General features: G+C 38.7%; 1 protein-coding gene across 1 annotated transcript in view; it reads left to right on the top strand.

The window, feature by feature from the left end:
• Positions 1 to 14,496, top strand: part of NMT2 (N-myristoyltransferase 2) — a 36,068-nt gene extending 21,572 nt beyond the window's left edge. The window contains exons 8-12 of the mRNA XM_069006744.1: positions 1,117 to 1,225; positions 4,682 to 4,852; positions 7,238 to 7,405; positions 9,998 to 10,135; positions 10,332 to 14,496. Of these exons, the coding sequence (XP_068862845.1) occupies positions 1,117 to 1,225; positions 4,682 to 4,852; positions 7,238 to 7,405; positions 9,998 to 10,135; positions 10,332 to 10,352 (607 nt within the window). The 3' untranslated portion in view covers positions 10,353 to 14,496. The remainder of the gene's footprint in view (positions 1 to 1,116; positions 1,226 to 4,681; positions 4,853 to 7,237; positions 7,406 to 9,997; positions 10,136 to 10,331) is intronic.
• The last annotated feature ends 203 nt before the right edge of the window (positions 14,497 to 14,699 follow it).

Consider the following 14,699-nt stretch of genomic DNA (forward strand, 5'->3'; position numbering starts at 1 on the left):
TCCTATAACAGTTATTTTTAAGAGAATTTAATGTAATTGTCTAAAAACAGTAAAAGCATAAAATTCAATGGTGTTAAGTGTTGTGGCCTTGACTAAACTGAAGGCCTGAGTGTATGTCAGGGTTGGTGTTTTTGGTGGTGGTGGTTTTTTTTCCCCCCTTCCCTCCCAGTGCCTTGGATAAAACAGCTTCTCGGACTAAAGTTTAATTTGTGGTTTGTTTAGCATACTAAATAGACTAACAGATGTTTCTGTTGACCTTCTGGTGGAAGCCATTCTAGCAATGACAACGTTGTATACCTGTGTTTTTCAAGTGGCCTGTGTCCCTGCTGGGATGCTTCCCTGTTAACCTGGTTGCTTGCCAGAGATGGCAGAGCATTTCTGGTAACTGTATGATTTGCTTTTTTTGAAATACTGTTATCTTTCCTGGAGAAAGGAGGACTTTATTGGCATTTGATAAATACAGGAAAACTACCATGTGGGAAGAGTTATAGTCAAATACAATTTCATTTGCTTGGAATGGATTTTATTTCTACTAGGAAAAGTTCAGCTCCTGCAGTTTTAGTTTGGTTGTTTAGATTTCTGGAAGACAGAGTACATTTTGATTTTAAATTGTTTTGTACCTATCAACACCGAAGATCCTGTAAGTTTCTGTAAGGAATGATGAGGGGAAAAAAAAAGCTATGCTGTGTTAGAATAACCAGGAATACTCTGTTGCACAATGACCTCCCAGGAAAGGGAGAGCTCCTTAAAAAATGCTTAGACATAAGCAGAGGGTCCTGTCTGCACAAGAAAGTAAATGTTACTATCTGTGTGTGGTGACGTTTCAGGGCTGTGGCAAATACTAAAATGTTTAGCCCTGTGCTTACTTACTCTGTATCAAAAAGCATTTGCTTAGATTGAAAATGCTGTGATAGCAGGCTTTTTAAAAAGCTATTGCTTGGATATAGCTTTTCCTTAATTTTTTTGTTAATCAGCCTTCTTACGGATGTGGTACAGACTTGCTTAGAAACAAATTTGACGAGTAGAAAATGAGTGAGCAAGAAAGCAGGGAAATGCATGCAGGTGACGCTGACACATAAAATACTATTTAAATTCATTATTTTGTTTTATTTCCAGGTATTGGCATCGATCACTAAATCCTAGAAAATTGGTGGAGGTGAAATTTTCACATTTGAGTAGAAACATGACTCTACAAAGAACAATGAAGCTCTACAGACTTCCTGATGTAAGCAGTATGACTTCTAGAGAATCCCCACAGTTATTGTGAGGCCCAAAATAACCTTCCATCTGTCTCTGACAGCACAGGCTTTTCTGTGTAAAGGCAGTGCGTGCAGGACATTAAAAAAAAATAATCTCTGGTTGATGAAAAAGACCTTAAGGGCTATACTGAACAGAAGAGACTATTGCTGGAAATCTGGATCTCTATGGAGAAAATACAAATTTTGACCTAAAATCCTTAAACAAACAAAGGAAAAAAAAACCAGAAAGCTTGACTTCACAAACATGTGGGATTGAGTTGAAGATGCATAAAACTATTCTCGGTATGTTTAATCTGATAAGAGATTACTGGAACAGAAAATCAACAGTTCATGTCTTAAAATTCTCAGAGAAGTCATTCAGCAACTTGGCTGAATACAATCATATTGTTGATTCCACTCAAATTCAGATTTTTTTCCGTTCTGTCAGAGAATGTTGTTCTTCTGCGTTGAGCAGGCTCAGCAAAAGCCACTTCATTGTGTTGTGCACTGTTTGTTTGCATGGTCTAGTAAAAAACAATTGTTCTGGCCTAGCTGGGTTAGTTAAAAATATTTATTTCACATGTTTGCAGCTAATAGTTAAGCTTGCAAAAAAGCCTTAGGGTGCTTTTCCATGATAGGGCAAGTCACTGTAAATACTACATACTGTTAAAAAATCTCATTGCTGTAATGAATAGCCTACAGAATTTAGTCCAAGCTTTATGGCTGAAAACAATTTATATGCTTGTAAAAGCTACTTTTTTTGTAGGGATTGCAGAGTACCCTTTACCTGTACCTTATCAGTAAACCCCTCTTTATTTAAACAAACCCTTCCTTTTGGTGAAAAACAACACTTTTTTCCTCACTCATAGTGCTTTCTAATGATTTATCTGATTTTGGAGAATTGTGTCTGTTGCTATATTTAGCTTGATGCTGCAGATTCTCTTAGTGCTCAGATATTTGAGTAGTAGGCTGAGCAGCCCTTGGAATAGAGCACATGCCATGGCTTGATCCATACTCCTGCTGCTGTCGGAGACACTTGTATCCTGCTCTGCCTGGTGCCAACTGTGCCTGCACATGCAGCCTCTCCCTTGCGTGCAGGGCAGCAGTTTGCATAGTTTAAGAATTAATAACCAAATTAATTGGGTTTTAATCTTGGACAGCTAAATATAGCTTCCATCAAATCTTGAAGACGTTTTTAACAGTCTGAAGAGTGCAATATACGATTTCAGGTATAGGTTTTGGTGGCAACTCAAGTAACGTTTCTTAGGGAAAAAGCTCAGGAAGTGAATAGTTTAAAGAAAAAGGACCTTATAGTACCAGAAGTGTAACTACAGAGAATTATTAGAAGTAGCAGTTGTACCTTGATCATTTTCCTTTATCATAAAACCCAGTTTCAACAGAAAAGTGAATTATGGAAAACAAGTAATACATCTCATTCATAAAATATAGCTAAGGCAAAGATATACTATACATAGAAGTGCAAATAGAAAATAGGTGCTTTCAAAATCAGCTTTTAAAACTAAGTGATGTAAGAATCCATATACTTCAGGATTTTTGTTATTTTTAGGTTGGATTTGGGAGCTTCTCCCATGGAAAATAAAGATTTAATCTTTGTTCTGATGATTTGTCTTTAGGTCTTGTGCTTTGGGTTTATTTGGAGGGCTTTTCTTTTCCTGAGAAAGGGATTAAGTGCTGTTGAGGCTCTTCTTCCTCAGTTTCAGGCTGGTTTAAGCACTACTGTCAAAGAAATTTGTTGATTCAGGCCATGCTATCCTGTCCCTCAGCACCAAACACTGTTTCTTGCATTTTAACCTCTTTTCTTAGTGTCCTTGGAATATCATTGCCACTTGGAGCTCATCTCCCTTTAAGAGAATTAATCATCCCTAATCACTTGAGCAGCCTGAATTAAAAAGGTTTTCAGATATAATAAATACTGTAATAAATAAATACCACCCTCCCTAAAGGCTGTGCATGTACCTATAGATACCAAAAACAAAAGGGTTTTTTTCCTTAAGTGTTTAATCTCGTTGAGCAAGAAGTTTTCTGGAAGAAGTAAAATTTGACTGTATTTAGAGTCAGGACAGGAGAATGTTTGTATGTTTTCCTGACCATCTGAGATCCTGATGCAGGACAGTTGCATGAATATGTGCCCAGTCCAGCAGAGAAACAGTTCTGTACACTTTCCCTCACCTCTGGGATTGCAAATAATCACTTACTCGTGGCCATTCTGAGCATTACTGGGGGGAAAAAGATGTTCCAGCCCAGCCACTTTTCCTCCGTTCTTCTTGTTCGTCAAGTATACGCCCTTCTGGAATAAGGACATTTAAAAATATAGATGATGTGCTGTTGTGGAGTCAAACCATAGTCCCAGGCTGCCTAGAAAAGCAGGATGACTGAAATGTAATACACAGGCCAGAGCTGTGGCAAAATGTGCCTTGATTTCTCATCTGGCTGCTGACTCCCAGAGCGCATGAATAAACAGCTCCCCCAGAATAATGCCTTTTGGGCAAAGCATAATCAGCTACACTAATTTCAGGCTTCCAGTAATCAAGTCTTTACCTGGCTGTTCTTGCAATTGACTTTGCTATGATTAATGTGGTACGTGCCCAAGTATGTAGCTCAGACAGAGGTGGCAGGATAAATGAGAGCTGAAGAGAACAAGGATTAGCCTTCCCAAAAGGAAACATCCAGGAAGGCTAGCAAAAGCTGGGAAGAAAACTTTAATCACTTTTGCTTGTTTAAACAATAATTGCATAGTACTAGAAAGTAATTTTTTCCTTTTCTGATGTTTAAAGTGAGAAAAATAACTTTATTTGTTAAAAAAAGTTTTTCATTTCAGGCAGCTGTAAGTTATGAGAAGTTTTCTTGTTAACAGAATAGCAGTTATGCCTGTATAGAAAGTTGTTAGCAAGGGAGTTTACAAATGCTAAAATAGGTGGAATCTTTTTGGTTAAATAATTTCTAAATAAACTTATTCAGCTGACATTGATGTATACCTTGACTGTAATTTCCACAAGTTTGAATTGCATGTGTTCTTGTCTTCAGATAACTCTGATATGCAAGTTCGTTTGTTTTGTTTCTGTGTCTGAGCCCCAGGTAGTTTAGAAGATAAGAAATAGATTGACCTAAAAAAAAAAAAATACAAACTGCACAAAGTCTAGGCAGTTGACGAGGGTATGTCTTTCTCTGGAGAAATGAAGCTGTTTCAATAATGAAATAAAAAGATTGAAGTGCCCCAGACTGTCTCAATAATTAGAAGAGAGGGAATTCTGGTTGAACACCATTTGTAAAATAGCATAATGAATTAGGTGGCTGGGATAAAGTAGGCTAATAATGAATGCATTATAGCAAGTGGAGTGACTCTGCAACCTACTTTCAGCCTTTGCTGTGTTGGCAGTTTTCCTTTCAACATCTTAACGTTTATTTTTCTTTTTTATGATAAGGCCACAAAGACTTCAGGTTTGAGACCAATGGAACAAAAAGATACTAAAGCAGTACAAGAATTAATCAATACTTACTTGAAGCAGTTTAATCTTGCTCCTGTGATGGATGAAGAAGAGGTGGCCCACTGGTTCCTGCCTCGGGATCATATTATTGACACTTACGTGGTAGAGGTAAAACATGCCCTAACATACGTGAATGTGTATGTGAGTGCCACTGACAGTCGTTCGTATCAGCATCAAGTTTTTGAAATGCAGGCACTATGAAACATGCGTGGTATAGGTAGAATTTGATACCATGAGTGAAAGCTTTGTTCTTTCTATTACGTTCTGTTAATAAGAAAATGTTTGACTGTGATAAAGTGCTCTTATAACAGGGTATCTTAAAGAAGAATTCTGAAATACCAAAATATCACTATCTTGCCAGGAACTTTACATATTTTAAGATCAACTCTTCCACCTGCGCTTCTTGATTCTTTTTTACAGAGATGCGATATGATAATAAGCAGTGGTCTTCAAACCTCCTTTTCTAGAAAAAAGGAAAAATGATGCAGTGACTGAGATAAGGATTTGTTTTGAATTGACTATCATTCTCCCATGTGTACATGTTTCTGCCATACACATTACAAAATTCTTTTTTTAAATCTAATTTTAGAGGCACCTGCTGGGGGAATTATGTTTTTTGATGGTTTGCTTCAGTAAAGTGTGTTTTTTCCAGTAAAAGAATGTGTATATATGTGTATGTCTGTGCATATATATATATACACACATCTATCACCCCCACCCTCCAAACAACTGGGCATAATGCTTCTCTTAAAATATGGAGTGCAGGAATAGATTAGCATTGGACTGGAAATCTCCCAGACGCATTTGGAATAGGTGCTCTAAAGCTAGTGGAAAGATACACCCTTCCTTTTGAGTCCATACAAAATCAGTTGTAAACAGCATATTTAGACAGTGTATTACTTTGCTTAAAGTGATAACATTATTTAAAAATGATCAGCACTAACATCCCTGAACCTTCTCCTCACAGAAGTCCTAGGTTGTGAAGCTCAGCATTCCCACACTGTAACCTGAATTTGTGCAGGAGCCTCAGCTGAATTAGGAACCTAGTGCTGCTGGAGATGAGTAGTCCTGCCTATCAGTTTTTATTGTCCAAGCTTAGCTTTTTAGTTACTTTGTAGTGGGTCTAGTGCTCGCTGGACTTTTCCATGGTCTGATTTACAGTCCCACCTTCTTTCTCCACTTCCTCTTTTCCCTGCCCCTCTGCCCCTGCTCCCTGAGTTGGTTTTTGGCTTGCTTTGTGAGTTGAAGCCTACAGGAGAGTTCACAAGCACCAGAATCATCATGAATTTGACATTAACAGTGCCATATTAACTTAACAGCACAGTCTTCACTTACTTGTTTTATGCTGTCTCTTGGAGTAGTTTTTTACTATACAAAATGTAGGTTTGTTAGTGCTTGAAATCTTTTTAAGACTTCTGTGACTTGGAAAAGCTAGTGTCAGACTTTTGTAAGTCATCTTTGTAATGTGCAGATCTAAAACCTTAAAATACTGTGTATAATTTATAAGTTAGTATTTTCATCATCCTTACTGAATTTAGTCAGTGACTCAATAACTTTTCTGTTCCTTGTAGTTAGTATTACTCTACTACAGAATCTGTACCTGCTCTAAGACAAAAGCTTTTTTGCATGTGGTATGTTCAACTGTTTTACTTGTTACTGTAGAAATACTACTAATTTAAGGAGCCACATGAGGTCCTTCACTGAACTCTAATTAGTGGTTACTAGTCATTCAAAAATAAAGTAAACAAGCAAGAGGAAGCATTTGTGTCTCCTTTGCCTTATTTTTTTGGAGATACTCTGGGGAGTTTTTTGTGCTCAGCATGTTAGTCATAACCCATGTAATAATTATTTCATAACCCATGTAATAATTATTTCCTATTTCCAACTAATCCATGCTCTTGAAGGTGGCCAAACTTCCTTAGATGTGTGAAATTAAGAAGTTTTATGTAGTATACTTTAGATTTCTGTATAAACACCTTTTTTGATGACTACTGGTTTTACTAGAATTTCAGTGTGATTTAGCACTGTTGTCCAACAAATAGGTTATGCTTGTTGATTAATATTTAAATATGCTTTGTATACCAGCACAGTATATTTTTTCTCTATTTTTAGAAAGATGAGAAGATTATTCTTTGATGTGAATGTCATCAGATTTTTTAAATATCCGTAATATTTTAAGACTATTTTATTAAAAATGAGTTCAGTTGGAAAAAAACTTCAATACTTTTAGTGGAAGTGTGCTTTGTTAGCTTTGTCTATAGCAAACTACTGCTTTGACAATTGTTTGTCAAAATGTTAGTGGTGTAATAGACTAGAAAAATTTAAATGTTTGTTTCCTCAAATCTTAGCCAAGACTAGCTGTTATCCCATAATACTTACAGTGCACAAACCTTGCTGCATTTATTACTTACTTTCTGTAGAACTGCCACATTAGCCTAACCAGTAATTGATTACTTATTAATGGACTTTTGTTTTGGTTTGGTTTTTTTGTAGGGTTCAAATGGTATTTTAACAGACTTCCTCAGTTTCTACACATTACCTTCAACAGTGATGCATCATCCTGTTCATAAAAGCCTCAAAGCTGCCTATTCCTTTTACAATATTCATACAGAGACTCCCCTCTTGGACTTAATGAATGATGCACTCATTATAGCTAAATTGGTAAGTTGTAGGTTGGGTTTTTTCTGCTTCATTCACAAAAGTATTCTTAGGAGTGGTGGCAAGGTAAGAACTGGAGTAATTTATCCATGCCAGTGCATTCAGTTTTACTATCTACAGCACAGAATGCAGTTGATGAGACATATACAATATATATATCAAAACATAAAGCACTATTCTTGTTTTTCCTTTTTACTTTGAGTGATGCTGTGGAATGAAGTGTTTGCAATAGCTTGAACTGTGGAAACGCCCAAGAGCACACTGATGACCATAGTCACTAAGTATCAGAAGAACGAAAAGTATCACTAAAAGAATTTCCCTTGGAGATGAATTAATAAGTGCTATCAAATACAGTTTGCTTTTTAAAATTATTTCTTACTTCTAAAAAATGTAAAAGTTTATTTATGTGAGCGTTATCATTTTATCATTGCTATGTGTAAAGCTGTGTAGATAATGTCCTTGTAGCTTTTAAGCATACCTTTATGTATGGAATTACACTGATAGATTTTTAGTTGAATGGAAGGGAGAAGACTATAAATGAAGCTCTTAAACAGAAGAATTTTGAGAGTTTAGTGCTGTCTGATGAAAAACTACTGCTCAGCTCTTAGTGATTAGGGATTCATGGGAGTGCAGTGCTTACACCAGTGGCACATACCAGCACTCTGAGTGAATTTGATGAGACCTGTTTGGCCTGGGCAGTTCAAAGAACTGCACGAGCTTCATTGAGTCCATAGCATCCACTCTACAACCATTCCCAGCACGCTGCAGAGCACAGGCATGTTTTCTTTCTGCACCTCGTTCCAGCTGAGGTGTTGCTGCCGCACTGCTGGTGGTGTTGCAGCTGCCTGGGGAGTGCTCAGTGCAGGCAGTGCTGCCTGTGCTCTAGCAGGCCATGTTCAGAGCTGCCTGCACATGCCATGGGGATTTCTGTGTTGGTTCCATATGAAGCCAGTGATGGTCTGCAAAGGCTGTATCTGTTCAGACTTCAGGCTGCATGACACAGTCTTCAAGCTGTCTGTCCCAGCCATGTTCGTCAACACTGCAGCTGAGCTGCCATCTGTGATAGGAACTGCTTGCTGAGGCTTGTTAACCTAGAAGCAGTTTAGTAACTATTTGTCAGGGAAAACTCCTGGACAGTCATGGAGAATACTGTTATTCAGGCTCCAGAATGATCCAAAAGGAACTTCAGAGACAGACTTTGAGAAAGCAGTATAATTCTCAGAAGTGGCTAAAAGTACTTAAAATTATTCTTAAAAGGTAGAAAAAGGTTGGTCTCCATTAGAAGTGTGGCACAGGGAGCTGTGTGTCTGGCCCTTCTCTAGGCCACGGATGGGACAGGTGAGGAGGCAGTTCCATGGTCTGCCTGCAGGGCTTTGTACCTTCCCCTGCATACATTTCTCTCCCAATGTGACATGTGACTCTTTCCTTTTGAGAGGATCATCATATATCCCTTGCAATAGTGGGATTTAGACACCTGTGATTTCTAAAGTACCTGCTGGGCCTGTAATGCATCATTAGATGCCTAATTATAGTTGCAGATCTGGCAGTTGAATTTTACATGAGGAGAGGTAAGGCAATGGAAGAGAGATGATAAATGCAGTCCTGTTCACAGCCTTTTGTTTACGAACATACTGAGTCTGGCTGGGATGGAATTAACTTTGTTCCTAGCAGCCCATATGGTGCTGCACTTTGTGGCTGAAGCAGGGCTGATAACACATCAGTGTTTTCGTTTTTACTGAACGGTGCTTGCACAGCCTCAAGGCTTTCTCTCTTTCCCCCACAGTGAGGAAGCTGAGGGTGGGCAAGAAGTTGGGAGGGGACATAGCCAGGACAGGTGACCCCAACTGACCAAAGAGCTATTCCACACCATATGATGTTCTTAAAGGCTGAAGGAAAGGAGGAGGAAGGGGGGGATGCTTCCCGTGATAGCATTTATGTTCCCTAGCAACCATTATGCAGGCTGAGACCTTGCTTCCCAGGAAGTGGTTTGACATCTGTCTAGCAGTGGGAAGTAGTGAATGAATTCTTTTTGCTTCCCTTGTGCCTTCTGCTTTTGCTTTCTTTATTAAACTGACATTATTTCAATTCACAAGATGTCTTGCCTTCCTTCTGTTTTCTCCCCATCCTGTGGGAGAGGAGTAAACCAAAGGCTGTGTGGGTGTTTGGCTCTTTTCTGGGGACAGCCCACCAGTCTCCTTTCTGGACTTTTAATTCCGAAGCATGGGTTTTGGAGGTACAAATTCAGCTCAGCAAATTGCTTTTAGGATTTGCTTGTCAGCTGATGTTTATTTTTATCTTCATATCACACTCTATAAAATTAGTTTAGAATTAGTTTGGCAGTTACAGGACAAAACACCTGACCTTCAAAGTAAAACCCAAAATTTTGAGTTACTCACTTAGGTTCTATGCATTCTGCATGGAGTGAGAGTGGGATTTTGTGTCAAGATAATCCCTCTAAAACCCTGCCTATTTTATTGTTGAAGCTGACACAAAGTTTCTGAATACCCTAAGTGTCTTGCCACTCTGTAAAGTATCATTTGTGTGTCATTTGAAATTTTCAAAAGTAAAATTTAAAAAATGTTTTGCTGTTGCCAGAAAGGATTTGATGTGTTCAATGCACTAGACCTAATGGAAAACAAAACATTCCTGGAAAAACTCAAGTTTGGGATTGGAGATGGGAATTTGCAGTATTACTTGTACAACTGGAGGTGTCCAGGCATGGAATCTGAAAAGGTAAGGGAGAAAAATGAGTTTCTGAATTCCATTTGGTGTAATGGTACATTAATCTACACTGGCCAAAAATGGGCAGAAGTTTTAAAATAACTTAATTGGCCCTGTTTATGATCCATAATTGAGATGCAGAGACTATTGATGTTTAAGTTTACTGCCACATTTGAACTAAAATAATATATTTTTCTTCTTCCTTTAGGTTGGTCTTGTATTACAATGAGAACGCTTATGTTTCTAGAACTCTCGAGGTCATCGTTTGAGTTAATTTGATCTCCATAACTCTTGAAATAGTATTGTTCAAGAGGAGTAAAAGCACAACGTCAGTGATACTGAAATAGTCCATTAAATCTGATCAGTGAAGACATCCACATGTGACCAAATTTACGCATTTTCAGATAGATCAGACGGTCCATGAAACTCTTCTATTGTCCATGAAAAGAATAAAAAGCACATTCATTTAAGTTTCAAAGCTTAGCTTGCACCTTGATGAGAAGAAGGTATTTTTTTCCACTCTGTAGAGAAGACTGTTTTGTACAAACTGAACTTCAGTGGTGGATTAGGGTACTAAAATATTTGCTATTATGTGGATGAACTGCTGCATTTCTATTTATTAAGTGGTGATGTATGTATGTCAGTGTAACAGAATGAAGGATACAAACTGGAGTATATCTTTGCTTACTTACTTAACATGGATATCGTCATTTGGGGGAAAATCATGAAGTACGATACCTTTGTAGCTCTATGGAAGTCCTGGATGTTTTTGTAACTGGAGCAGTATGACAATGTACTGGTTTAACTAGTGCATTTGTTTCTCCATAAGCAACGCTGCCAAATCAATAAAAAATACAGATTTGTACTTTGATCTTAAATAGATCAGTGGATTGATTTAACAGTATCGCACTGTTCAGTGCAGGTGTTATCTATGTTGCCAGAATGATAATACATTACTGTACTTAATTTACAGTTGTGGCACAAAACCTTAGTTTTTCCTCAGTAGAATAACATCAGCCTGTGTGTAAAACTAAGAATTTTAGTAGTGCTATCAGGATATTTATAGTTTGAATGTTTTCAACGCTTCTGCGAAATTGCACATATTCCTTTGTCTACTTTGATTTCCTATGAAGTCTGTAATTCTAATGAAAAGTACCTTGTGTAAATATGTATTCATAAATTGTTCCTGGTAGTGTTTTTATCCTGACTTTGGAACAAGAAGTTTTGCTATGTATGTGGCTGGTAAGCAGAAGAGCAATGCTCTGCCCTCAGTCCTCGGAAGTCTCTGTACTGCGCTTCCTGAAATGCAGGAGGGCTGATCTTTGTTGTTGGGTGGAGCTCTTTTAATTCCCTCATGAATGCTCGGCAGCAGGAGTGGCTTCTGAAGCACTTTATATGCATTCCAGCATAGCATCATAGCTAGAGATGATAGCAGTTCTTTCAGCTCATGGATGCTGCAGAATTGTGAGCACTGAGAAAATCTGCGTTAAGAAACTGTTCTAGCTGAAAGTGCCAAATTGTGGTAGTGAAGCCTCTGTGCTGTGAGCATCTTTTGAATGTGACTTGAATATCTCATGAAATGCAAATGTCTTATTTTCCTTTTAAACATGCCTGTAATTCTGACAGCAGATTTTGCTGAAAGTTTAATTCTGTACATGAAGATAAATTTGTCTGTTCTTCAAAACTGTTAGCCCTACCCACCTCCTTGTAGCAGTGGGGTTTTTCTTTCTTCCCTCTCCTTTTCCAATGTGTGAATGGCTTGTGGTTTGGTTTCTTTTTCTTGTTGAATTGTGGTGAGAGGACTCTGCCCTAGAAACAGTGATAAATCCTTTCCCTTGTTGCATTATAGCTGATTAAAGCATTCGACTTCCTTCAAACAAAGGAAGGGACTGAATGTGGTTTGTTTGACCCCTGGTTGTGCACCAGCTCGGGAGCTCTTGAATTTAAGAGGTCTTCAGAGGAGATCTAATGCAGTTGGGCTTTACATCTCTGGCCACTCTTGATACCTCTGTGCTGGTAGCAGTCAAAACAGGTGGTGCAGAGAGAGCTTGGACTCCGTGTGAGGCCTGAGCATAATTAAGTGCCTGAAAATATAATTGATGGTAGTGATACCTGAGGCAACAAGAAGGATTTAATCTCAAATCCATCAAAGACTTAAGTTTTTAACTCCTAAAAGGCAAGAAGGTGCCTCCTTGGCAGGGCATTCTCATGGAGCACTCTGGGATGAGGAGGAGGTTCACCAAGGAGCTCAGTGTGTTCTGCTTCAGCTCTTAAAGGCAGAGCCTCAGCAATCCTCACTCAAGGGTGCCTGAGTTGAGGTGGGACAGCAGGGCATAGCTCTGTCCTCATGGCTAATGTACTTCCTTGCTGAGACAGCCCAGGTGATCACAGCCCAGGTGTAAGATACGTTCATGTTCTCTGCCTTCCTTCCCCTCAAAAAAATGCACATGGAAGAAATGTTAGGCAGATGATTCCTCCTATCTTCTCTGAAATCAGAAGGCAAATCCTTTCAAGTATTGTCCTTGACCAAGTATGTCGACGTAGAAGACAGACTTGAACATGAGTTTCCTGCAGCCTGGCTTTTACCCAAATCTTCAGGTTAGGGCACATGAAGGAAGGAGCATGGCCAGTCTTATGCTCCCTTCTAGTAAAATAGTGCCATTTGCTTCTGAATCCAAGGGATAAACTTCTGTCTTGTTTTCTGGCTCATTCTGCATATTCACTGAGGGGCAAGAGCGCAGAGACATGCTCCTGTAGCTGTGCAGCACTGTAGCTGAGAGAGAAAATTTATTGGCCAGAGGGCATGAGGGAAGCAGGCATCTAAGCCTGAGTGTTGGGGCAGCTCTTGGAGAGTTTTGTTCATGGACTTGTATGTGTAAAGCATGGCCTCTTCTGTCCCTCCTGAGTGCTCTTCACCTGAAGTGTTTCGCTGAAGTATCACAGCATCAAGAGGACTTGAGTCTTGAAGGTGTCCCAGCCTGCACCCACATAAAAGACAGTTACTCTGGAGGTGAAAATTGTGGCAACTCAATTTGACTTCCTAAGCAGGTACTAAATAAAAGGTGAACATCTGTGTGGGGCCACTGTCAGGAGCTCAGTAGGAGGGGCATGTCTCTTCTTTCCAAGGTTGAACCTGTGTGTATAAGGCCCACTCTGAAGGCAAGACTCCTCAGAACCTAATAGTTGTTTGCAAAGGATTGGCAAGTTTAAAGCTTGCTCCACCACCTTTCCCATCTGGCTTTTTAAACATCTATTATTTCTTTCCCGAAGTAACTTCCTATCTGGAGAGGGAACCCAAATCCCTGAAGACAGAGATAAACCTGGGCAGGCAGTGAAGTGCTTGAAAGATGATTGCTGTGCTGATGTTCTTTACCAAAGCTAGTCCTTATGCTCTGTGTAAATGCTAAGACTCTTATGCTGTGGTTAGCCAGCCTGGGAATGATGCACACTAGTGCCAGCATGCCTTCAAAGTTTTATGCATCCAGAAAGCCAGAACAAAGGACATGTATGAAAGACTATGAAACAAGGCAAAGAAATCTCCCCTCTTCTTGCACCCTAAGACAAGGACAAAAATTTTAGCATTAAATGCTTTGTTTAAACTTCAAGGAGCATCATGACTGCACAGTCACTGCTCATTGCTACTGCCTGCCTTTGTAGTTGGTGTCATGAACTAAAGTAATTTCTAAATAAATTCAAAATACAGATGATCTCTTGGATGGCAGTGGAAGTCTGGATTAACAAATCTCTGAAAAATACATGTAAATTTTACCTTTTAAGGAACAACAGAGTAACTCGGTTATTTTATGCTTTCTTCTACAAGTAAATTCCTAGGCTGTTGATTGCCTCAATTACAGCACTATTTCCCTTCCTTCCTACAACCCCACTCCCTCATTAGGAAATTGTTCATAGTCCCCAGTAAAATTTAAGGAAACTCAGAAGTTACGTGGTACATTTTCAGTCTTGTAGCAGTTACAGTTCTCATCTACTTTATATAAAACAGTATATGGCTTATGTCAGTTTCCTGGGGAACAATTCTAGACAGAGATCTAATGGAGTTTAGGTTTACATTTTCTCACAGGATACATGTTAATAGTTTGCATATGGAAGTATTTTTTTTAATACTGCAGCAGTAGCAATTTGGTTTTGTATTTGAAAATAGCTTTTCCTTCAGCATACCATACAGAAGGTATCAGGTGGAACCCAAGTCTGCATACATCCGTGACCAAAACAAGTTGTTGTTCAGCAGAACAAACTATTATAATAGAGTTCAAAAGGGAAGTCTGCCTGTGCTATTACAGCTGTTTACTTGATCCCAGCTTTAAAAGACTTATACTGGCATGGACCTTTGTTTAAATAAACTTTCACTTTTGTTATTTACTTGTTTGAGTAATTATACTTAAATCTGTTTTGCTTAAAGTATGTTTATCTGTGTAAAAATACAAAGTTCATTTAATGCTTTGCATTAACTCCAAAGAAGTATTAATTACGTCTTAAAATTACTTCGGCATGTTCATTACCAGCTTTAACTCTGATCTCCAGCTGCCAATGAAATATTTATCCCCAGGTAAAGACTAAC

The sequence above is a fragment of the Aphelocoma coerulescens genome, chromosome 2 (genome assembly GCF_041296385.1).
Source record: "Aphelocoma coerulescens isolate FSJ_1873_10779 chromosome 2, UR_Acoe_1.0, whole genome shotgun sequence".
Lineage (NCBI taxonomy): Eukaryota > Metazoa > Chordata > Aves > Passeriformes > Corvidae > Aphelocoma > Aphelocoma coerulescens.